Source organism: Hippocampus zosterae, chromosome 16 (assembly GCF_025434085.1).
Source record: "Hippocampus zosterae strain Florida chromosome 16, ASM2543408v3, whole genome shotgun sequence".
NCBI classification, from domain to species: domain Eukaryota; kingdom Metazoa; phylum Chordata; class Actinopteri; order Syngnathiformes; family Syngnathidae; genus Hippocampus; species Hippocampus zosterae.
In genome coordinates, this window is record NC_067466.1 from 10,718,100 (window position 1) to 10,744,589 (window position 26,490).

The 26,490-nt window shown below is 40.6% G+C and overlaps 1 protein-coding gene across 6 annotated transcripts in view; it reads right to left on the reverse strand.

Annotated features, from left to right (window-relative positions):
- npas2 (neuronal PAS domain protein 2) overlaps nt 1–26,490 on the reverse strand; it is a 40,046-nt gene that overhangs the window by 5,450 nt on the left and 8,106 nt on the right. For 2 of the 6 annotated variants that reach the window (XM_052047625.1, XM_052047622.1), the window contains exons 2-17: nt 9,394–9,562; nt 8,771–8,827; nt 7,724–7,878; nt 7,529–7,620; nt 7,234–7,323; nt 5,395–5,515; nt 4,473–4,586; nt 4,280–4,398; nt 3,813–3,895; nt 3,620–3,726; nt 2,965–3,112; nt 2,733–2,817; nt 2,534–2,660; nt 824–921; nt 575–661; nt 48–224 (exon numbers count right to left, since the gene is read on the reverse strand). In XM_052047625.1, the coding sequence (XP_051903585.1) occupies nt 48–224; nt 575–661; nt 824–921; nt 2,534–2,660; nt 2,733–2,817; nt 2,965–3,112; nt 3,620–3,726; nt 3,813–3,895; nt 4,280–4,398; nt 4,473–4,586; nt 5,395–5,515; nt 7,234–7,323; nt 7,529–7,620; nt 7,724–7,878; nt 8,771–8,827; nt 9,394–9,467 (1,734 nt within the window). In that variant the 5' untranslated portion in view covers nt 9,468–9,562. Of the gene's footprint in view, nt 1–47; nt 225–574; nt 662–823; nt 922–2,533; nt 2,661–2,732; nt 2,818–2,964; nt 3,113–3,619; nt 3,727–3,812; nt 3,896–4,279; nt 4,399–4,472; nt 4,587–5,394; nt 5,516–7,233; nt 7,324–7,528; nt 7,621–7,723; nt 7,879–8,770; nt 8,828–9,393; nt 9,563–14,960; nt 16,191–18,581; nt 18,659–18,735; nt 19,227–26,490 lie in introns of those variants that run through there. The other 4 variants (XM_052047624.1, XM_052047623.1, XM_052047626.1 and 1 more) reach the window with 4 other exon arrangements.

A 26,490-nucleotide genomic window follows, 5' to 3' on the forward strand; every position in this document is an offset into this window, starting at 1 on the left:
GGCCGACATGCTCTCAGATGTCGAGCTTAACATGAGGTGTTGGTTACCTGAAGATTAGCGAGGTGAAGCTTCTCCTTGATGTCATGCAGCTCCTGCTGCTGCGTCTTTATGTCGGCCTGCAGGATGCGTGTCCTTTCCTCTAGTTGCTCCTTCAGCTGGTTCATGACACCCAGCTGAGGCTGCTGCAGCTGAAACATGGACGACTGTTGGTGCGTTTGCTGTTGCTGAAAACACAGGATTCATATGTTTAAATTCTTGTATTCTGGCTTTTCTTAAAAAGCAGTAAATGAGAAGTATGATGCAATAACATAGTCGTGTACGTAGACTTTACAAGTCTAATGGTTTGAAACAAACTGCTGAAACTCCTAAAGCGACATTTATAGCAGATGCTAATCTGAAAAATGTCTGAGCTGTCATCTGATTTGTGCACTTAATCCTATAACCTGGAGGCAATGTACACAGTTGGGAGGAAGCTTTCTCACGCACACACAGCAGCAGCAGGAGGCCTAACCGCACCACATACAAAACAAAAGACAGGAAGACAAATAGCAGGAAGGGAAGTCTAAACACTAACCATCGCTGTGTTCTTGCTGCATGCAGGAGAAATAGGGAGGCTCATTTGGGGCACCAGGTCAAACGAATTTTGTCTTTGGATTGAATTCTACAAGGTGAAGATGATACAAGTTTTGTGAATTTGACAATTCCAAATATTGCGTTGATTTTTTTATAGTTGTTCCAACCAACCTTTTCCCTCCATTATCTCCAATCAGACACACACACACACACACACACACACACACACACACCGTTTGTCTAAACTGACCTTTGAACGACTAACTTGGAGTCTGGCAGGTGTCCTCTCAGTCCCAATAGAAGTCAACTGCCATGATGGTGTGCAGGTGTCTGTGTACGAGTTTGCTGCTGCACAGAATAAAGATTGCACGCTTGCATCAACAAGTGGCACTGAGGAACATAACATTTCCTCAACACGTGGGCCTTGTTGGTTCTCTCACAATATGATGATCATTGCGGTATTTCTGTATCGTGATGTAATTATTCAAGGAAAAAGATGGGGAAAATGTCATAGTGTGATTGTGATATAACTGACTTTGATATTTTTTTGCAGTATATTACTTGCTAATATTGCTAACAAAATATATTGAGCACATTCTGTTCATGAGTGATACAGTTATTGAGGGTCAATCTCATTAAATCCATTTTAGAACAGTGCAGCTATTTTGTTGGCATACTCACAGGGTTTTTAATATGAAGTCTAAATAGGAGCCTCTTTGTGTATATATTTTTTTCATAACAATACAGTACTGCTGAGTCACCAGGTCTTGGCTGACATCTCATTTCGCCTCGGATGCAAAATTCAACAATCCGTGACGCAAGTTAGACATTTTTCAATGGAGCAACATCAACTGGGTGAATTATTTACTGTATAATTAACACAAGTTGCTTTTTATGAGAGGCAAGTGCTCCTGTGACTTGTTCACAAATGCACAGAAGGGGGAACTGTTTAGTTTTTGTGGCTCCGGTGGGTGGAGAAGCAGCTGGAGTCAGAGCAAACGGAGGATAAAATAAACAAGGTTGGTTAAAGTAAGAATGAGAGACTACTTAATCATAAAAGTAGCATATATGTGGGGAATTTACTCAACTTTAATTAACTGCAAGTTCCACGAAAGCTTTGCTTTGCAGATTACACTCGGATGGCCCTTTTTGTATGGGTGAAAAGCCGTATATTTGGGCTTGGTCTGTGACATGCTAGGCCATTTCCTGCCTCATGGAGGATGGCATATGATGGGTTATCACCATCTTTCATTCTGGAGCAGGGAGAATGTTTCTGTGGCTATGGCAAAGAAAAAAAATATGGAACGGCATATACGGTACTTGTTTTTCTATCCACCCCATTGTGCGTTAGCAGAATGATGAAGCAGAGGCTCCCTTTTATTTATTTATTTTTTAATTACGAGTCACAGGGAATGCATTGAGTATCCATTCCCGTTATTATATAGAGCGCCACGTTTTGATTTGTCCCTTAGTACATACAGCATGTTACCAGGGCAAGACGTACCAATTTTGGATTCTGCGGAGTGACAAATTGTTCTATTGAAGCAGAGATACCAAAAATAGTAAATCATTTCACGTAAGAAAATGCAATTCCTTTTTGGAGTACTATGTAAGACCGGGCCAGACCAATACACAACAGTAATTAAAACACTTCAATACCTCGTGGTGGAAGGAAATATATAGACCTATTACATGTGTCATATGTGTCTGTATATGCCCTGTGATTGGTTGACACCGGGTGTAGTCTGCTGGAATAAACTCCATCTCACCCGTAACCTCATAGAGAGCTTGCATTATAGAACATGGATGGATGGGTGAGTGGCTGGATTATCATGCAGTATTCCAGTTTTCAAAATTGCTGATACTGGACATCAAATCCCGCAGCCAAACAGGAGAATCATCTTGTATTATGTCAACCTCTTAAGTGAGTTAGCACTTTAGGGAGCAGAGAATGACTCACACGCGGAGTCTGACAGTGCTGTGTGGGAGGATTTCCGAGAGCTGTGGGAGGAGACCGAACGTGCACCGCTGTTTCTGTCCGGTGGCGGATCCAGTGTGGAGCACATGTCCAAGTATAACTCTTGGGCCTAAAACATACCAAACAAGGGGCTCAGATCGCATAATTTGTATATGTCAGAGAGAAATATCTGGACATTTACCTTCACAGAGGAGGGAGCTATCTCAGGAGGAGACAACTCCTCAAGGCCAAAAGCTCGCCTCCTTTCAGCTCGTACTTCAGCATAACTGAATCACACACAAACACACAAAAATGGATATTAGTCACAGTGCTTCTCCAGGAAGATATGTGCCTCATAGGCATTTTTAATCCCAGGACACCAAAAGAGGGTACACATCCTTCTTGCAGGGATGCAACAACAAACAAAATCTCACCTGACAACAGTGTGAGTACACACGATGAACTCAGGTTTGGAGTTCCATTGATGATAAGTAATGTAGGAGTGCGTCCGCAACCAAATCCACTGCTGACCCTTCGTCAGAAAGCGATAATAGCAGGATTTACCCTTTCCAAACTGCATTACTGGAGAGAGAGAAAAAAACGGTCAACATTTGGTCTCTCAAATGATGATAGTTGAATAAATACTGGGACATCATCATCAAATTCGAGGAAGCGGAACAAGGAATTAAAAAAAGACAACAATAGAGAACATGCAGCATTTGCTCTTCATTTCCTTTTGGCGAGTGGCTATTTATTATAAATGAAGTTCGGGGTTCCTCCCATTCAATGTTATCGGATTCCAGTGACAATTCTCAGTTGACCCGTCCGTCGATGGACTGCAGTGGTTCTAGCACCATCCATTATATAGCCTACCACTGCGCTATTTCTGTACTGTTTGCAGTAGTTGACAATGAAAATAGAAAAAGTGACTCATCTTTACGCCGTGGTACAAATGAGGCCGTACAGAGCAAATGTGGGTTTGTCGGGCTCTAGGTTCTTATTGTGTATTTGTGAAATGAATGCCCTCAGTCAGTAAGACGTCCATTCCAGGTTATGAAGAAAGAAGCGGCAGTAGACTGGGTTACTCACGTTGCTTGTGACATTGAGCTATAAGCTCCAAGTCATCCACATGATAGTAATCGTAGCCTGATGTTCCAAGAACTTCAAAGGGTAAATATCCGATGATTGGAGAAGCTCTGTAACAAATAACTAGTGTATTAAAAACAAGAACAACAATAACACAGAGCTGGTTGCTGAAGTTATTGAAATCGCTGACATTTACCTGTGATCTAAAAACAGAAACTTCCATTCGAGACTGTGTCTGGACGTGAATTCATCGCAAGGATCATCCACATTGCACAAATCCTATCAATAATTAAAAAACAAAACAAAAGGAACACAGGAGGGGGGAAGTCACCTCAATGACTTCACAACAAGCAATGTTTACTCAAGCATCGCAGCAAGCCAAAGACTTTGTATGAAAGGTTATGAGCTTTTCTTAATTGATGAAGGAAACAAAAAAAAACCCTAAAACTTCGTGGATGTCAAAGTAATCTGTTACGGTAATATTTTTCTAACTCTCAATGAGCAACAATACAAAGCATCAATGTAAATTTCAAGGTACTGCTGAGTCTCACGGTTTTGTTCAGAAAAGCCTCAGTAACTGCCACAATTTGTGATGCTTCGGCCTCGCTCGCTAAATCATGCTAACACAGATAAATGCACAACACACCAAGCAGGAAGTCTCACCTTGAGAAACTGCGGCGTGACTAATCGCACAGTGGCAATGAGGCAGGCCTGCTCCTCCAGCGACGTCTGCAGGCTTCTTGGTAACGTCAATTCAACCTCATTACAAGAGGACGTAGGCACTACGAGAAATAACAGTCCGATTTCTGTCATGGAAAGTTCCTTGATTCGTTGTGTTATGAAATGCGGCGCTCACCATTGTTATGAAACTTGAAATCTCCGACAAACTTGACATACTCGTACACAGGCGGCTCTTTTGGATCGATGTTACCTCGGGCAAGGTGACAGCAAAATTCCACATGTGCCTCACCTAAATACAGCATCTTAAATTTAATTCGGTGTTGACAGAATGGCTAGTCCAAAACAAATCAGCGTTAGGCGTGTTTATGTGCAACTGCCTAGAGAGGAAAGGGAGAAAGCTGGGGTACAAACATTGTACGATATTCAGTAATATTATTACTTAAAATATGAGTGTTTACGTTTCTTACATCCTGAGAGAAGGCATTTTCTTATGATTATCTTTGGTCAGAGTCCAGTTTTGACTCATGTCGTGCAACGGGACTTTGACCACATTTCCATAAACATTTACTGCACAACAGTAAGGGCAGATCATTTTATGGTTAATAAAATAAATAAAATAACCCAAGTAAAATGCATCATCATCAAAGGTTTCCCGGCTATTTGGCTCAGCTTTTGATGTGCCTTGGGTCCATAACGCATGATTCTGTAACTGTTTTTAGGCTTAACTAGTCACATCTCTATTTCTGTGAAAAACCCAATAGTAATGCAGGATTAAGGTCAGAGCCTTGTCCTTGGGTAGTTCATTGCTGAGGGATTACTGTGTTAACATAACAGTGATTAAAAGTCTAAACTATGATACTAAGCATGTGACTTTTATTAGCTAAAGGGCTAATTTTAGACACCAATCAGCAATCCAATAAACTACCGACCCCAATTCCACAACCTGCTTCTTTTCTCGTTTAAATAGATCCTCCAGACCGGACTGATTTGACTGTACTCATCTGCCATATATTTTTAACTTGTGCTGACCTGGTGAAGCACACACAAATTGCCCATGAACTGTGAGGGGGAAGACAAAGTGCAAAGAGAGGACTCACTGGTCAGGAAGTCAGCAGCAATGGGGTCAGTCATCAGCATGTGGGATGATAGCAGCTTATACACCTCTCCGTGTTCTAGCTCCGGGAGGAAATTTAAGATATTTTGGTCCACCATATCTGACTGATGCAATAGGATAGATAAAGAATGGTCAGGCTTCCACAAAAAAAGGACTCAAGGTAAACATGAGGAAACATTATGGACTATAGTATCACACGTAGAGGAAGGAAACAAGAAACGTTAACACTCTGCCATGCCTTCGCTGTGGCCACATTCACACGCTGCCTGTGGTTCTTGCTGCCTTTTGCCTTCAGTGAGTGAAGAGTAAGCTGTATTAGCTTCATGTCAGAATTGGCCATTGAGCAAGAGCCCTTTTTCCCTGCAAAAAGGTTGCTTTCAAAGTATGACCAAGGCCATTAACCTGCACCGTGAAGCACCTTCCTCTCAGTTTTGTAGCATTTGGCTGCATGCCAGCAGAGAATATAGTCTTGACTCGAGCCTATTCCATTAGCGGTGATGTCCATCCATACAATAACTTGAACTCCAGCATTTTTAACACAAGATGTTGTGTATGTTTTGGATTTGAGTTGTGAAATATTTCCATCATTCTGATAGACGTTGCTCTTGGTTCCATCTGTCCAAAGAATCTGATTCTGTAAACAGAGGACTTTTTTGTGAATTTTAATCTAACATTCCTGTTCTTGAATGGTATTGTAAAGTGTCTGTATTTACAGTTTGACAATAGCATACCTATCTTCTTCAAAATACTATTGTCCTATTACACGTCAAAGTTGTCAAACAATAAGCCATGTTTCGCTTACTGGGTATAACCGTGAAGGTAGTAAGACCCACAAAGCAGCTGCAGCTGAAGGTGGTAGCGAGTGAAGGCCTGGCAAACCATCTCTACGAGGTTGGCTAGGTATGTGGGCTCTAAAATATAAACAGTCATAGACTGCAAAGAGTACATTGTCATTAATGGTACAAATCAAATGCTTTTGTGAAGCCTTTTAGGCTGGAAGCCTCCACTTGAATCCCACCTTGTTTTATTTCAAATCCATTATGGTCACAAAATGTCCCCAAACAGTAAATAGATGCAATTCAGTGTTAATAATTTAATGGGTTTGTTACAAAGGCTATGTTCACACTGCAGGGCACAATGCCCAATTCAGATTTTTTGCTTTTAATGTACGGTACTCATTCACAACACAAAAACAAATGCGACTTGGGATGTGAATGCAACACGTCCATGATGTGACAAGGCAAACAAAACAGTGTTTACAGAAGTAAATATGGGTCTGCTCATCATCTCATATCACCAGTGGCGTAAGACGGGAGGTAGAAATATTTTGGGTAAATGAGACGAGGCTTTTCGATCTTCTTATTTAAGTGAGAAATCTATGTAAAGTTGACATCATGTCATTGCCGCGCATAATAAATGAACCATCTGCGTGGCTGAATTACGACTATCGCCACATAGGTCAATTTAATGCTCCGTGTTTCAAGCGGGATTCAATTAAAGTCAAATATCAAGAAAACATGGTTACTCAAAGCAACTTTGCAGATATTGGCGACATATAGGTCGGATAACGAGAGATGAGTGTTCCTACACATCGGATACATATCCGATTTATATAAATACACGAAATAGCCGCAGGTCATATTTTAAAAAAAAATCTGAATTGTACTTTTCACACTGCAGGAAAAAATTTGATGTGTGTTGCGGACGGGCCAAACAAATGAATTGAGATGCAGTGTGAACCAAGCTGAAGTGATTACAGTAGTACGGCTTTACAGTCAAAGCAGCAAGAAGACGTGCATCTCCTCTATGCTTTTACACTCACCGGCAAGTGTCCAATAAGTGAAGACACACTATCCGACACGTATATGATGTTTCCATCTGTAGTTAACGCGATCAAGAAACCATCCAGTGCCTGTAAAAGAAAACAATAGAACAGTTAAACAGCAAATTTAGTGACTGATTTATTGTCAGCAGACGCAATGACAGGGTCTGGACCGTATTCATGCTACAGCAGATGAAGTGCTGGCTAGCCGATCCTTGCCCAGTTTTCCGTATTGAAAACATCTGGATGAGAGGATGTCAGTGTAGCGCATCTTCTTGCTTTTTTTTTTTTTTACCTCGAGCATGAGCTGGGTGAACTCCTCGTTGCTGAGGAATGAAGGCTTCCAGTCTTGTCTCACGTCACACGTTTCATTCTGAGCACTGATGTCTGCACAGCGAGCACAGTTTAAGACCTTAGTGAATGACGAGGTACGGTCGCTATCGACGTTAACTAAGGGAAAACAAACAAGAATTGCGCGGGTCGACCCTACCTTTTTGTTTCTGTAAGAAGTCGATGGTTCTTTGTAGTATGGTGGACTTGTCCATCTTGCGAGGATGGCCTTGGCCCTGCAGCATGGTGCATAGCTCCTTGATAAGCACATTGAACTGGTCTCTTCTTTTCTTTTCTGATTTGTTTCGGGATGCCCTGAAGCGGTCAAGACAAGGTCAGTCAGTTTCCAGAAGAAGGCAAGAACAACGTTTTGAGACCACTAGCACAGCGAAAGGTTTTTGAGAAGGAAGAATCCGTTACATTTTGATACAATCCCATATAAAACAAATTGAAACAAAATTAGAAAGAGCACTATTTTCGCTGTCTCGCAATGGAGATGTCCCCACCACTTCAGCATGTTTGTTCATAATGTCTTGTGATGTTTTTTCATAAGCTGCAAAGTAGTCTGCAAAAATATGACGCTTCACCTCATTTTTATTTTCAATTTTGCATTGAACGAAATTATCCACTTTCTCAGTCTTGTCAGAGCGCCTGGTATTGTCACAGTGGAGTATTTGTTTAATTATGTAGATGTTGGTTGGAGGCAATGTTTACGAGACAAAAGATTGCAAATCTTTTTTGAGCCAAAGTAGAGTCTTATCGATGTGACTAGTGAGTTTCCCCATTGAGTGGAGCTGTTTATTTGACATGTCGCTATGCTGTTTTTCAAGTGAGGTCAACACACTGCAAAGATCCATTCTTATTACAAGCACATCGACTCAGCATGACTTAGATTTGTTCTTGATTTTACTGTTTGGTGTTTTCTACCGCCTTTATTACCGATTTGTCTTACTGTTTATTGTGCATGTTAAATCGCTCCATGTACAGCACTTTGTATGCAGCGATGGCTGTTTGAAAGTGCTCTATAAATACTGTTGACTTGACTTGACATTTTCAAAACACAATTTTTCTGCCAACACAGTTAGGGGGAGGCATTTTAGAGAATTTGCACCGAATATTATTTCTCAAATTTCTATGACAGGTCAAGTCATTTCAAAAGTCCTAGAATCAGAAATGTGATTGCAAAGTGTAAATATGTCGGGAGTACCTTTTTGCCCTGTCTTTCTCATCTTCATCCATCAAATCATCCATGCAGCTGCTGGAACTAGAAAGAAACATGTCCAAACACAAATGCACTTTCTTTAATGATCCTCCAACAATGCTTGTCAAAAAAAAAAAGATTATCTGTTACCTAGCAACAGCACAGTTTATTTCTATTATGATAAGCCAGCCCGTCACATTATTGAACTGCATGTTCATGTTTAAAATACAACATGGCAGTTGGTTAGGTCATAAAAATCCTGGGAGCTAAATATATCCATGTGCTGTCAAAACTTTTGAGTTCTTCTATAATATATAAACAGTATGTTTACCGTTATTGTGCTGCGACCATGTGACTGTGGTAATAAAGCTTCATTTGGGTTTTAATTACATACAGTCTCGGTACAAGTTCACATACTCGCTCCATATACCTGTAGCTTTCATTCCATCAGAGACCCGAAAGTAGTACCAGTACCCAGTTAAAATAGATGATGTAAGATGTTCCGCTAGCCTAATTATAAATCTTTAGATCAATGTTGCAGAGCTATGTGAACAATGTTAGATGTTTTGATTCAAACTAAGAGTGGACCAAAGATCACAAATTGAAAGGAAGCGTGTTTTCATACTTACTCCCAGTCTCTGCGGCTGGAAGGACAGGGGCCTCCAAAGTCCAAAAGGTTGTCCATACTCACGCTCTTTCCCATCCAGGCCCTTTCTCTAGTCTCATCCGTGCAAACCTCATCTGAGCGCGCCTTCACACAAAACGAATGTGCTCCGGCAGCCGAACAAAGGCCGAATTCTGGGAACACAGATGGTAAAAGATCCCATCATTCTGGAAATTACATATGGTGTTAATTCTACCTTTCAATTTAGCGATTGGATGGGGATCATCATCAGTACTATAACAGGAACCACACTATTTTCAGTTCAACAGTAAAAAATTTTGTGCACATAGAGGAGCTGCCCTGACCTATAAAAATGTGTAAAGCAGACACTTCATATGACAACCTTGCAAAGAAAAACCACCAAACAATCACTTTCCTCATATGCTCCGACAATGAATTTCGACAGTATGACGTAGACGCCTGTTATGTGTCCTTTCGCTTACCGATCGATAAACTGACTTCAGGTGATCGCCACTTATTTGCATTTACGGTCAGTGACGTCTAAGTGTGAGCTCGAGCAAAAATTCTTATTACAAGCCCATTATCGCAATGAGACCCGCAAAGAGGAACACAATAGTGGAATGTAAGACAAAGTCACAATTTTCAGTGTTTAAAAAGTCATATAAAAAGAAGAGAGATGGAGGAAAGAGATAGCATGGACACAATTAAAGCGCAGAGCAGATGTAATAATCAACTGTGCCAATCTTATCTCAAAAAGGTTTTCTACTTGTTTAATGAGCTCACACATTGAGACAAGTTCCAGAGCCTGTTCCCAAATATTCCGGGGGAAAAAACACTTAAGGGCTCCTCTGCATCAAGTTTCTTGAGACACTCATAAATTATAGAATTTGCATCCATTTCCAGGCTTTGGGTGGCTTCCCAAGTCCCTCTGCTAACAAACTTTTTTTTTCTCGCAACAGAACTTCAAAATCAACCGCAACTGACTTTGTGATGCTGGTTTGCTTCCAAATCCTTCTAGTTTCAAAACCAATTTTCTTAAATGACTGCATATAGAATGAATCTATTTCAGTTTCAAAATGGCTGCCATCGTAAAACCTTTAATCAATTTAAGTGACAAGTAAATACTCGTTTAAGTGACAAGTAAATACTGTGAATCACGCTATGTTCTCTTAATTTTTATAAGATCAAAAGAGGGCTTGTAAACCTGACACTCTCTACTTCACAGTGGATTAGTGGTTAGTATATATGCCTCACAGTTCAGAGCTCCTGGGTTTGAATATTGGCCCAGGCCCTCCTGAGCTGCCGTGATGCAACTACACAATCAAGTGATTGAAATCCGAGTCCCCCTCTTTTGGCCTATTTCTCATCAGCGTCCACATTTATACAACCTTTAAGACACCCGGTAGATTACTAATTGACAGTATGTCACTATGAATGGCTAGAGCACCTCAAGACCACGACAGACTGCTGCAACGCAGCGTCAACTCCTCATGGTGTAAAGTGAAGCCACCCGTATCGGCCTACATTCTTTAACTGTATTAAGGTTAAAACCACACCTTCCTTGGTTAAGAGCTCAAGACATCGGTGTCTGGTTACATGTGTGCCCCGGAGTATTTAAAGCTTACAACTAGCAACCTGAACTCGTGCTAGAAATCCGGCGTCGCAAAGTTCCAAGTTCAAGAGCAAACGTGACAGCTTTGAACTTCAGTTTAACAACTGCTACTTTGATTAAGAACGGTGTACCGTGGGGTTTCGTTTTGACCTTTTAATGGAAGCAACAACACTTTCTGCTCAAGGGACGCCTCATACTTAATGGTGCGGCCCATTTTGCCTCAACCACAAGACACAAATCCAAAATATCTCTCTCTCTCTCTCTCTCTCTCTCTCTCTCTATATATATATATATATATATATATTTTTTTTCACCATCATAGCTATAAATTACAACACACACCAAAACCCGTACTGCGCAGGCTTCAAATATGTTTTTATAGGTTAATGCTTGACAACTTACAAGGACACGGTCATGTTATCTGCCACAGTGGTGGAAGATAACTCATGTAACTCTTCAGGTGACAGATGGGGACATTAGAGAGTTCCCCATTTAACATCCCCAGCATTGCAGTAATGTTCCAGTGAGTGTAAATCAAAATTACATTTCACGACACACCGCGCAGAATGGACATGAGCATACTGAGTTTTATATTGGGATCAGACAAACTTGATGACATGAAGATGTCCGCCTTCCAGTCAGTCAATAGGTTCACTCTATGCGGCAGATAAGAATAAACCCAGTGTGTTTACCTTATAAGGATTAGAATAGTTTAAACATGCTGTTTACAGATAAAATCATTCAACAACCTGTTTGAGGTGTAGTACTGCTCAACCTTTGGAGCGGAGCGTCTGAATAAACCAACATAGTAAATTAAATCCAAACAACAGAGAACACTTTTAAAATGGGTTACAGGTGATAGAAGTTGAAAACAGGGCAGAGGTGGTATATATGAATGTATTTTCGCAGTCCTGTCTGCTCAGCAAAAAGAAAAAAGAACAACAATTCATATGTACTGAAACCTATTTTCAAGTATTTCAAGTAAAGTATCCATCTGTCACAGCAGTCAATGAAATCATCAAATGTGCCTCACTGGAGTGCCGACCTCCATCAGGGCTGAAAAACCCCCAAGTAGAACCAGCAAAATATCGCCAAAGCTTGACATGATCAAACTATTCAGTAAACATGAAGGAAATCAAACAGAAATTTAAAAACTCGATCTTGTCATTTTGTTCTTTAACCTCACCAAAATTCAAGAGATTTTTCTGTGTGCCATGTCCCAGCACTCAGAAACATTTCATGGTGAGTCGATACTGTTATGTGATTTTATGAATACATAATCCTTGGCAGAGATCCTAATTGGCGTACAAGTTAACTAAATGTCTTTCCTCCCGTGTCATTCAAAACAAGAATATTATTGAGGTCAAGGCAGCGATTTTGACACAACTCTTGTATGCGGGTGCCCAGAAAGCCTTTGAATAAAGCGCATATACAGTTTTCCCTTGCTACTTCACTACAGTCAATAAAAATGTTTTCAAAATCTATATATTTTTTAAAGGATTTTTATTTTATTTTTTTTTTTACAAACAAGACCATAAACATTAGCGTCTTGTTCGGAAGTTCACTTTAACCCCAGCGCAATACTCCGCAGCCAACAGCAAACGAAGACAATAAAATGTTAGCTCATAACTGTTATAAGTTTTTGTTAGTTTCTCTTAAAACATCTTACCTTAACTAGAATCTTGCATCTCATTGTAGCCAAAGGTATAATCCTATTAATGCACCCTTTGAATCCTTGCTATTGCTGTGCAAAACAAAAGTTAAATTTATGATGTGTAAGACGTTTTTTGAAGGGTGCGAACCTAATGAAGTGTCTGGTGACTGCCGCTCCCTTGATCCTTGCATATAGTTTGTGGTTATCACAGACTAAACTTGAGTCAGTCTATAATAAAACATGAGGTTGATTTTAGTTTAGATTCTAATATATCCCAGCTGGGCTTTTTGTCATAGACAATTTCCCGAATACATCCACTCAATGGAACATAGAAATAGGTCGTGATTTCTAATGCCTCCCGAAGGGAACAGGAATCACTAGTATTAGGTTACGGGGGGATGGCCAAAGGTTGTACCCAGTGACCCCCGCGACTGCACAGCAGGCACAGTCAATAGGTCGGCCAATTGAAAGGTGGGATCCTCTCTTGTAGAGTAACCTGTGTTAAGTCCCGGCGAATGAAGAACACAACTCGAGCCATTGGAGAGAAAACACAATTACCAGGTTGGATAACATCAGCCCAACCCGAGCAGTCTGACAAAGTGTGTGGTAATTTCTTTATTTCCTTACTGTCATTCATTGTTGTTTTTTTTGTTTGTTTTTTGTGGCATCATAGTAACTCATATCACCTCTGCGCTCTGCCGTGCATATCAGTTGGGGGGTCGGGTCTGTGGGCAACTTAAACACTTGAAGCCTGTTTAATATGCACAAACCGGACCGCAATATTAGGTACATCCTAGCCAAGGTACATTTAACTTAACAAGTATTTAACTTCAGAAAAATCTCATGGCACAAAATGAACGCAAAAAGTAAATGCGCTGAAGTAATGAGCTTGTCTCAGTCTCACTAGGTGTGACATCTGGGCCTGTTTAATTGAACACCAAGCTATTATTCTGTTGTATGAATGGCAGAATGTGGATACAGTTACTTAATTCCCTTCTGTACTAGAGCTGAAAAGCATCTAATTTTTCTGCCTGTTGTTATACATCACAGGCATAAAAGGATGGACAAAGATGCATTCTTAGTTATATAATGGATCATTTTTGGACAAATGAAATGAAATTGGATAAGATGCATTCTTAGTTGTATAATTGATCATTTCTGGACAAATTAAATGAAATTGGATAATTTCCGATGGCGCACATAATGATCTCACATTGTATAGAGGTTGGGGCTTTGACAGGTATTTAATGATGCTAATTATTGCAGTTGTAGTTTATTGGGTAAAACTGCACTGAGAAGAAACCATCCATCCATTTTCTATGGTTCTTGTGCTCATCAGGGTACAATCGTCGGTAAGTTGCAGCCTATACAGTACCAGCATACTCCTGTTGAATCACATTCAACCTATGGATAATTTAGAGTCATCAGTGAAACTAACACACGTTTTTTTGAGAATGCGGGAGACAGTCAGTATGCCTAGAAAAAAAACACACCCAAGCACAGAGATAAACATACGAACCCCGCACATCAAGGTTGGGAAGTCTTGGTTTGAATCTTTAACTTCAGAACTGTGAATTTCACTTCACTGCTCAGAAAATTATTCATTCATAATACAGTACTATAAATACAAATCTTCCGTGATTCTCTCTATACCAGTAACTTATAGTGACAGTCAGAACAATTTGATGCTCTTTCTTCTACTATCACCATGATCATTATTTCAGCATTTATACTTTAGGGTTTGGTGCTGTGCATTAAGCTTTATCTGATGTAAACAGAAAAGAGAAAAAAAATTGGGGGTGTGTTTGAAAATATTTCATTTTCAGAAAATACATACCCTGAGGGGCAATTACTGTATTTGTAATTTGTTGAATGAGTAGAATAGATAAAAAGAATCAACAACCAAAAAAATGTTCATGTTACGCCAACATAGCCGATAAGTTTAAAAAGCTGGCAAACTGGTTACTTTGCGGTGAGCGACTTTTTTTTTTTCTTCAAATCTCGTACAACGGCGTAGTAAAGGTTGGGGAAACACTGCTAATCTATATGAGAGGTGCAGAATATTAGAAACGCATTGCTGTGCGTGCTGAAGTACATTCATTTTCACAATGATGTGGCAATATCAATCAAAACTACCCGGCGTGTGTATAAAATCCAGCACACGCCGGGTGTCTCCTGCAAGAAATTATTAAATCCAAGTCTTGATAATAAACGACTTTTTTTTGCGCATGACCGACTCCACTTCAATTTGACAGGTCGCCCTGAACTTTACCACTGAACCCTGAATGGAAAAGCCACAACATACCTTGCACAAAAAGGAAGTCCGGTAGAAAACGCACACCCACGCCTATAAAACAGGACCACTGCGCTCATAGTGTTTTTATCCGTCGCAAACTAAAAGGTGGCAAGGATTGCGCAGCTCTCTGTGCGCGAGAACCTGGCATCGAACGCGTTAAATTGCATAACGAGTTAATAAGGTGCATTTATTGCAAAAGGCCGGCCGTTGACAGGTTCCGGCTCGGCTAGTTTCTCCTCCGCCACGCCGAGAAAGAAAGGGAATTTAAAAATAATGATAATAATCATCCACTTTCGCGTGCGTTCGCTTTCGCGGGCCGCGAGGTCCACTATTCTCTCGGCGGGACTTGTAAACAGCAGCGAGCGGCTGCGAGGGAGAAAGTAGGTCAGCTGGTAGCTCCAATAGTCGACAACAGCAAGAAGCTGTAGGCACCAGGAGGAGGGGACAGTTGTAATCTTTAACACGTGCTGTGATGCACAATGTCCTTTGTTTACAGTGAGCATTTTTGGCGTTGAAATATGGAGAACCAAAAAAAAAAGGGAGCACAGTAAGTCAGAGCAGTTGTCAGAGCTTATCCGAAAGAGACACGCTGACATTAGATTGCAAGACAGCCGATTAGCCCGTCTGACCCTGACTATAAACCTTTTATTTTCATCTAAGAAAGAGGGATGGAAGGGAGATTTAACTGTGCGACCACGCAAGAAGACACTTCAATCCCCTGAGCATAACAAGAAGCTCAATTTGTGTTGCTTTCCAGGCTGACTTTTTACAACTTCCCGGTTGCCTTTCCACCAAATGTGGGTCAAGAGTGTGCATGACTAATTGCAGGAGCTGATGGTTGACCAGCATCTGAATGTTTTTGTTGCCTCGATTCAATAATAACTTGCAAAAACGTCAGATGTTAAATACCAGAGTTGGGAATAAATCACACACAATATGTGTCAGACATGTTGCAGGACTGGTGTCACGAACGGGATAAATTTCAGACGGACAATTGTCCGTCAATCTGCAAAGTTGTTTTGAGGAAGAGACTTTATATTTGACTTGAATTAAATCGTGCCTGAAGCATTAACTTTCCCAGCCTTTTTTGCTTTTTCATCATGCAATCCTGGAAGGATTCTTAAGAGATCTTACACAGCTTTGTAGTCATGTTCATCTTGAGTTACATGTCTCTGTGGGTTTTACAGTGACAGGTAAAGTTTGATCTCGTAGTTGGTCTGTCTCTGAGTTGCAAACATTGCATGTTGCTGCTCCCCGCCTGCCCACATTTTAATCAAAACAATAACCCTTGAATCTAAATTGAATACTCTACGGAACTCCCTCCATGATACTTCATTCACTTCACTGCCATACTGGTGTGTGGGCACGTTTGCACAGGCAATAAATACAAATCTTTCAAAACAAATGGCATACTATTTTGAAATTGAGATTTTTCCATTGTAAAATATGCGCCTTGGCTTAATAAAAGTTGGGAAACTCTGCCCCGCAGACCATGTGTCAAACTCAATCCTCGTCATTTTATGTGGCCAGCAAAAGCTTGCCACAATTTTTCCTTTCTTATTTTAGAAGCGAGCCTGATGAATAATGATAACCAAACGCAAGGGTAACTGTGTAATATGAAGGGCCGATTATTAGGATTCCCACACATAACATATGAGGTAAGCAGTAAAAATAGAATACCTCATGCTCCTGCCACACATAGCGTGTAAACAAACAAACGCTGCGCACCTCAGCTTCTGGCTAGCGGCACTTGCAGCGGCATTGACACACTCAGGGACCTCTTCAGATGCAGTCAAAGCCTAAATCAAACACTATTATTAGGGTTTTATGACATATTAATTCAGACTCTTCAAACTGTTACTGCTGCACTTGTCTGCATCCTTTATTCCTTGCAAATAAGGCAAACTATTGATGTATTGATATCTACTAACAAGCATGAACATTTTAGATCCAAAGCAAATTCATATTGAAACAAACATGGAAGTCTGAGAGCCAGGATTCAAGGTAGACGTGCAAACCACTGGGCCACACAAGGTAACCGCTGCTATTTTAAAACTATTTTTTTAGGAACAAAATGCTGGACTTTAGAGTACTTTATCAGGAAGTATTTATCAAAGCTTGTGTTCAAATCAGTTACCAGATTTAATCCACCTGTAAATGCCACCACTGATGCAATTATTAATGAGAACTACCAATAAGTCCACCTTGAAAAATAATTTTCAAGTTCTGTCAGGAATCAAGTCAATTAATTCTTCTTTCCTCTATCAGCGATTGCAGTCATAAGAGAAATAAATGTAGTCAGACTGACATGTTTTGCCCGTTGAATTTGGCTGCAATAGTTTCACTCTGACCAACCGATCAGAAGTCGGTAACATGCAGTTGTTATTGTGAGGGGAATTTTCTATTGTGGTTTAAATCACACCAATTTGTCAGCATGACTGATAATGAAGTCCGCAGGCAGATTGGCCTGGCAGCACATTGAGATTTAGATTTGATTTTTTTTTATTCTAACCTAATAATCCAATAATCACAGAAACACTTGGAAATGAAGAAGTGTGTGGAATAGATATAAAAATGTTGATTTAAATTTATTTTGCAAGCATTTGAGTGCCCCCACATAAGGGAAATACCAGATCCTTATTACTTTTCAGTTCATGTTCAAAAAAACAGTCCAATATTTTACAACCAATACACTTTTTTTTACTGATAACAACAGCAAACCCACATGATGCACATTTGTTTTAGTTGAATAGAATAGTGAGAAATTACCATAGAAATTGAATAGGTTTTCCTTCTGAGTACCATCTCTGAAAAAGCTAAGCCGAGCCAGCCTTCACGCAATAATAAAGAGGAGGCAAAAAAACAATCACATCTCAAGCAGCTGAGGTGGCTAAATAAGCATTCCATTATCAGTGCATTCATCACATTGCGGTAAGTGTCACGCTCCAGTCTCCTTGGAGTTACTTCTCAGACCATGAGAACCGGAAAATCCTAAATCTCACAAGTGCAGCTGTGTTTTAATTATTTTCCAGCAGCTAGGTGTTAACTTGGTCATGAAAGAACAGCGTTATTAAAGGAAGCGGTAAAGATAACATCAGCATGGCATTTTTTTCTTTTTCATTAAAAAAAAAAAGGAAAATGCACAAGACGCCAAACCCCACAAAGTGTTATAATAATCCAACCACCTGTTGCTAGGATATCACAGTCTAACATCTAAGGGCAGGCTAACATCGCTGCATCAGCGGGGGGCATTCAAAAATAGTCTTGAGTCTTTATAAAAAAAAAATGTTACCACCATGTCTAAGCGTGAGCACGCTGTCTACGAGAGCTCAACGTAAGAGAGCTCCCTCCCCGCATCTGACATGCAGAATACATCCAGCGATGACCATCAAGCTACTGACAAAGATACATAAATGCAAAGAGTAGTTATGAATATAATAGCTATCGCTTTTGTAGGTAATAAGTCCCTCGTGTCGGATTCCACTGTTGAAGTGAAAGATGCAAGCACCGGATGGTCTTTTGAGGTACAAAATACACTTTGGAGAACAAGTAGTTCCCAAAGTGCAGCAGACATGGTGCTGATTCGCAAGCCGCACACGCGCGCCCACTCCTACAAATATGGCCTCTTACCTTGTGTGCACGTTGAACAGAAGGGCCATTTTGGTCCGGCGTGTCCGCGTTTCCTTTGAAGAACGTTTCACTCTCTGCTGTTTTGGAGTTTGTTGCCATTATTTATAGCACTCATAGCTCATATTTTTGAAACGGCCAAACCACAGTATCTTACATCTTGTAACAACTTGCAAGTCGGTTAAATGATAACCCGCGGAAACACTGTGTAAAATAGAGTTCATTGCAGGAAATGTCAAACCTTGTCTCAGGGCATGTCAAAGTTATGATTGGGATATTTATTGTGATCGTTATCAGAACATGACTTCCACTTAGTGACTCACAACCCACATGACAAGTTTGTTTCTTTGGGAGAGGGTGTATGTTTGACTCCCGTTCATTCTCTTCAAATCAGGTTTACCTGTAGCTGGTTCCAGTAAGGTAACCAACAAAATAGCTCCACATTGTCTGGCAGGAATCCCTTGTGCGTGTTCTGAGCCGAGCCCGGGCTCCCCTGCCAACTGGATTTATTACCTGGTTGCAAATTATCTCAGCTGATTTCTTTCTGAATACGGAGCAGCAGTGTGACCCTGAGCACTTTCCTGGTGTGTGAATAACTAAGTGGCATAAATAACTTACAATGGCACTGGCCCGAGGGAATTTTTTTTAACCAGTGAATGTAGGGCAGCGACTAGCGATTATTTTGATCATCGATGAATCTGATGGGTTTTTTTCGTTGATGAATCGGATTTAAAAATGCTCTTTTTTTTGCGATTTAGAAATCTTTTTATTTCTAACCATTCAAAAACATGACAGGATTTCAAATTGACAATGCAGGAAATGACCAAACGTAGGCCGCAGTTTGCTTGCATACAGCAGCTATCCATCACTAAACAGTCATTATTAAAAAGATTGCAAAACAACAAGATGACAAATTATTCTTCCCATGAACTGAAAACTTAATAATATCAATTATTTGAACAGTGTTTGGACTTAGTAAAAAGAACTCTGCAACGATTAATCCAGCATTGCTAACGATGTGAATAATGTTTTCAGTTTCTCAGAGGTCTGCAAGAGCAATTTTTATTTTTTCAGCATTTTAACCCTCCTGTTGTCCTCGGGTCAAAATGAACCGTCACTGTGTTAAAAATGCCCCAAAATCCCCCTAAATGATATTTTTTTAACTTGAAAATTTATTACTTTTCCTAGATTGGCCCCAACTGCAGAAAAATTTTAATGTTTTTATTCACATTTCCATTGAAGCTGTACCAAAAAAAAGTACAAAGGTGGTATTCGGTAGAGCTGATTTTTTTCTGCTATCCGGCAATATAACTGATTCAGAAGAGGAAGTAGAGGATGTATCAGAAGAAGATGGGGAGGAATATAACCCAAAGTGTGATGAATCATCTTCAGAACAGGAAGAAATCCCTGAAGCTGAAAGAGAGACTTTCCTTTCAAAAAATTGCAAAATAACATGGTCCTCAGCAGCATACAACCAACAAGGCAGGCATGCAGAACATAACGTACAGGAGCTCCTGAGAAACCTGATGATCCACCTTCCACAGCCACTTCCTCAGTGAGGGCAAGTAAGAAGAAGAAATGCCAATTCTGCCCTCAAAAGAAGGACTGTAAAACAGATACTGTGTGCTATCGGTGAAAGAAATATATCTGCAAAGGCTGTGCACTTGCATACTGCTCTAAATGTGCTAAATAATTGAATGCGTTATCTTATTTTTCATATTTTTGTCTTGTATTGTATTGTCCTAAATAGTTTACTGGAGGAAAAAAAGAAACTTTAGTCATTGGAATGAATACAAATACATCCATAACTCATTTTCGCACATTTGTTCCCCCTTTCTTAAGCTATAGAAATCCAAGTAAAGAGGAGAACTATATCACACATAATGTGGTGAAGGACAAGTTGTTTCTTAAAGTAATATGAAATTTGGTGTTTAAAATTTAATTTAACTGCTTATTTGGGGGGGTTAGTGAAGATGGGTCATTTTGACCCAGAGGACACTGTCACGTTGCGTGGTGGTGGACCCCAAAAAGCAGGCAGGAGAGAGGAGCAGGGTATATTTGAAGAAAAACAGCAACCAAAGCATGACAGTAGCAAACGCAACAATGACCCGACACCGAGTGTGCGGGCAGGAGTCCTTTTATATGCCTGATTACCTATGACCAACAGGTGTGCAGCTGCCAGGGGGGCTCCACACTGCCACCTGTTGGTCCCTAAACCGAATCGTGACAGACACAGGGTGTGTACAGGAAATGAGGACAACAGGAGGGTTAAAGATCATAATTGAACAAGCTCTAAAACGGCAAGTAAGAGCCTATTAGTAATTCGGTTTACAGGAAACTAGCAATTGCAATACACAGTCTTCATCCGGAGTATTTGACACAAATGTTGCATTATCATATCATCTATAATTCAATGGAATGTACATTTTTAAAGCATATCCTGATATACCATTGCTGTGCTGTGCAAGCAAGAAAAACAAAGATGAAAAGCCATATGTCTTGCTTTGTACTTTATGTATGTGCCGGCATATTGTCAATCGTGCATCTTTCTTTGTGAGATGTGCTCCATGCTTATATACTAATGCATCCCAGTGGATGAGAATAGTGGAGAAAACTTGGAAAGGTGAATGGTATACGGCATATTATAGAGGGTCATTGAACACCTGCTTGTTGGAAGATACTTTTTAGAGGTCAATTTCTTCCTAATTTCAATAATGATGATCATTTTGATTGCTATGTCATACTGCATTCTAATTTCCTTGAGATGGTGAGTTGACTTTAGGCGAGAAGTGGGACAAACACTGGCGTGGACACAAGCCAGTTGGACACTGACACCAACCTACAACAATTTAGTCTTCATTCCAGATATGCTAACAAACTGTCCACTGTGCTGCCTCAAGATATCCAAAGCTGTTTAATTCACATTGGCCTCCATTATCATTGTTATAACTTTCCGCTATCGTGAGAGAGCTTCATTATAAAATCTGGCACATGGACATCCATCATATTGCATCACCTTCCTCTTTTAAATGTCAGCTGCTTACTCCAAAAACAATTTGTGTCATAATGACATATTTGCTATTACGGCTTGTTAGTCACCTACTTCCCATGCGTTTTACTACACCCAGGTAAACAGTAGTAATGTGTAACTCATCGGCACAAGAAATGGCCAACTCAAGATATAAGTATCAAACTGTCAAATCTGCTGTAAAGATAAAGTGAAGGCACCGTAAAGAAAAAGATGGTAAGGAAATACATTTTTTTCAACAACCTAATTCAGGGATTGTCCACATTTTGGGCCGGGAGCCATCTTTCAGCAGCCAATAACATCAAATATGGGCCACAAAACACTGCTACTACTTTGACCGCCACTCCGACCAATCATTGGTGATATACTATATATATATATATATATATATATATATTCAACCTGTTTGTCTAGTGGCCTCTAATTACATCGGTCAATCATTTATTGATGTAATTATTGTGTCATGTGCAACCACGATGAGCAAGAATTTCCTCCACGGAGGTGGGCGGAAACATCAAACCACGTATTGTGATATGCAGTAGACAGTGTTGTCTTTGAACAAATAATCAGCTGCTTCAACTTAAGAGAGAATGTTCAATGACATTCAGAAGTAACAATTTCAAACCATGAGAGCTCATATGTCAAATTCAAGATCTGGCCATCACCTTCATTTTGTGTGGCTGCTAAAGCTTGCACGTTTTCAATAGCACGTTTTTGGTGTGCTATTGTCCCAAGTTTTAAACGCAGTGATATGCAGGATAGGCACTTTACATCCATTTCATACCACTCAAGGCTACTTCAATCAGACAAAACCTGGTTTTTATGCGGTTGCTGGCTTCCCCCAAATTATACGTGTGCTAGATTTAATGTCTGTGCTTGTTTGTCTTCCACTAACACGTCAAAGTCAAAATCTTCATCTAAATACAGCAGTCGCCATCATTTTGACACCCGTTTTGTCAATAGCACACGCAATTTGTGAGAGTGCGTGACTGCACAATTTCGTCTTCAGTTCATTTTATCTTCTTGGGTAGAAAATCTTTGAACTCCTCAAGGCGGCTCTTTAATTTGTTTTTGCTTTGTTGTTGTTGTTTTTAGATTTCCATATGAATATTTGCCTCGTCCCTATGGAGCTGGCCCATATATAATCTGCTATTATTGTAATTATTATAACATACTATAATATTAATGATTGACACCCCAAAAACATCTCTTATTCTTCACATTTTGTCTGGGGAAAAAAAAACTCTACGACTGCCAAATACGGTTTTAATGACGGTTTTTAAAACACACCTACAAAGTAAATAGAGCCACAGTCATACAGCTGTATAGGACACTCTTGAGGCAAAACGATGCTGCGCCAACAGCCAACAAGTGTGAGACATCTAAGATTCATTCAGATCTCCCACATTTTCCTGCATTATTCACTATCCGCCTACACGGGGATTAGTTCTGCTCTTTTATGTAGGTCATGCTATTGCTGTGAGACAATAAGATGACATTTCCTGCTCTGAGAAAGAACTGACTATACAATATAAGCCGTTATGTTCTTTACATCCTGTGTCTTCCTTTCCGAAGGCCGAGGCTTTGCGTGAAGAGAGAGGAAAAAGTGAATGGTTTCGATCCTCGCCGAGACACGCGGCCACGCAGATACTCAGAGTCGCTGGTATTGATGATGTCATCGTGACCCTCTGCTGGAGCTCTGACTGTCGTTAATTAGAGTCAGGAACTGCTGTTCCCTCCGTGTTGCCCTGGCAACCGTGCGTGGTGTCGACTTCCTCCAACCGGAGCAACCACATCCAACAAGACAGTGGGCTCCACATGCGCCACCCAAATACATTTATACATCCCTTTCATTAATCTCTCAATTCTTGATCATCGTTTTCGAGGGTCAAAGAAGATGTCAGCAACTGCTTTATTTTGAGTCAACACATAGATCAGTCTGCTGTCAGGGAGGCTGAAATTCCAAGGATTTGGATTTTAGATTTAACATGAGGTTCAAACTATTAATCGAATTTCTAAATTATGGATTAATTTAATTTCTATTTTTGTGGAAATTTTGAATTAACATAAGATTAAGATTAAGAAAACCTTTATTAGTCTCGCAATGGAGAAATTCCAGATTCACAGCAGCAAAGTTATGAAAGGAAGAAGTAGAACAACAAAAAAATAGGAGCTGCTGGAAAGGCGGCCACTCTCGCGGCGCCATTTTGAAGTCAAAATAACAAAAAATAACACAAGACAACACATAGGACAGAGACAGTCGTGCAATCTTCACCACTTTTCTGCATACACGTTGTTGTCTGAAGCAGTTATAGATCAAAGAGGAGAGGATCAAAGTGTCCTTTCACCAGTGGATCAGAGACATCATGCTGAAAAATGTGCACACGTCTGCTACAAGCAAAGTTTTGAAAGCAAACACAAAGCTGTAGCGTCCATTGACGAAAAGAGATTAGTTCACTTCTCCTGTCCCACATAATCCGCTTCAAACTCCAAGCCGCGACTCCCAGCTCCAAATCCGCATCGGCACTCCGCGCCAACGCTCCTTTCTTCTCATCGTCGGCTCCTCAAGACCTCCATCCATCCAGCCGCAGACCATTCAACAGCACCGATCTCTCCGCTGAACAAAGCGGGGCTGTGAAAAATGCTGCCCATTACAGGCGCAAGACACAAGCGCCCCGGGACTGCCCAGCAACGACAGTCAAATGGCGCCGACTTTCCTCCAGTCAAAAACAGTGCTGGTATATGCCGAGAAGGCGCAACCACCAAGCACAGAGTCTCCTCCTTGATGAATGTCGTGGCCAAAAAATGCTGGAAAAGGTCCACATCAAGTCCACACGACGTAACAACAAACACAAAGTGACAAAAGAAACACAAGAACAATAAAAAAAGCAAGGCTCATGAGAGCACTTGCTGACGGCTGCCTACTCGGGCGCCATCTTGACTTCATATTGCCACTGGGTGGCCCGGTGGTCGACTGGTTAGCACATCGGCTTCACAGAGCAGAGGTGCAGGGTTCGATTCTGCCTCGGGCCTTCCTGTGTGGAGTTTGCATGTTCTCGCCATGCCTGCGTGGGTTTTCTCTGGGTACTCCGATTTCCTCCCACATTCCAAAAAAAACATGCGTGGCAGGTTAACAGAACACTCTAAACTAGGTGCGAGTGCCCTGCGATTGTTTGACAACCAGTTCAAGGTGTACCCCACCTACTGCCCGAAGACACGTGGGATAGGCTCCAGCACACCCTTGTGAGGATAAGCGGATTGGGAAATGGATTGATGGATGGATGGATACATCGCCACTAATGTCTAGAAATTAGTAGCACGCGATGGCTCGTATCTCATAAATAGAAGCTCTCATAAATCAAGGTATCACTTTATAAACAGACCAAGCATGAGATAAATACAACACCAATTTAATTTTCCCCAGTAAACAAATCTCATCAGCATCTTGCTGACATCATTGCTCAAACTAAAGGCAATCAGCATAAAACTTCCCACACAACACCAACAATCAATCAGCATCTTCCTCAGTCTGCAATGCCCCGAAAAGGACACATTGCAGTACCATTAAGACTCTCGCTTCATCACCAACAATATAATACAAAAATATCATGAGTTTCACTGGAAAAGGGTACCGGTCAATGTGGGGCGTTCCGATGAGGAAACCAGACGTCTCAAACAAATATTCTTTCATCAGATAAATCTATCTGGAAATTTCCTCTAAAGTATATGCTTTCAACAATTCTCAATGAATCATCACATAATTCCAGGCCTGTTATTGTGTGCTGCTGGTCAGGAAAAGACACGCAGTGTGCGAGCAAATATGTGGGTCATGATTCTAGGGCACGGGTGGAAAGGGCAACACTGCTTCATTATTTGCGGCAACATCTCAAGCTCTGATGTTGGTTTCGCTTACTGGCGACGCAAAGATGATGACAGGTTTCAAACAAGACATACAACCGCCGCGCTAATAATCACGACATGTCTTTTTTTTTTTAACACAAATTTACTGGCTAGTAATTGTGAAACGAGCCTCTCTCTCACTTCATGCAGCAACTGTCGAGTGAACTCAAACAGCCTTTTGTAAGCAGGCCATGGAAAAAATGACTTTATGTCTCTTGCTCTTGCATTTTCCTTGTTATGAAACACTGTCTTCCCTATTCCTAAGGAGCCCAAGTTCTTTTTATTCAACACATCTCTCTCCCAAGACAGGGAAGGAAAGGAAAAAAGTATTCTCCTTAAGGTACCTGGCGGACAAAAAAGGGCTCTGTCTGTAAGGAACGGCATTTGCACATGAATTCTGTTTCGTTTGCAAAATACAAAAGCTTGACAACTGCAACTCCCTCCACCCCCCAAAAATGTCTTGTTTATATAATTAACGTTCTCCAGCCGCAGACGTCATTTATTCTCAAGTGAGGGGCCTGCTCTCGAAGACAAATGAATGTGCATATAATCAGAATATGCCTGACCAAGGAAGTAGGTTAATAACATCTACATTTTTAATGGTGACCAAAAAAAAAATGTGCGGATCGTTAGCACTCTGTGAAGAAGGGAAATAATCATCCTGGCTATTTTTCACAGTCTTAGTGTGGACAGATGCATTCAAGTATGAGGACGGTACAATTATTGTATATATTATTTTGATGCTTGAAGGCCACAACGTGTGGCCAGAGTGGAGTGCACACAACAACCTTGCTTTGCCGTAGTCATAATTCAAGAGTGTACAATGTCCTTGAGCAAGCCTCTTAAATCACTTGTAGATTTGATACACAAGTAGTCCTTTCATCCTGTCGGGTCACAGAGAGTAAAACCGGTTTCCCAAACACTTTCAGCGATGGCTGTGGATTTAGAGAGCAATTTATAGAAACTCTGATTGAAACTCTGCGA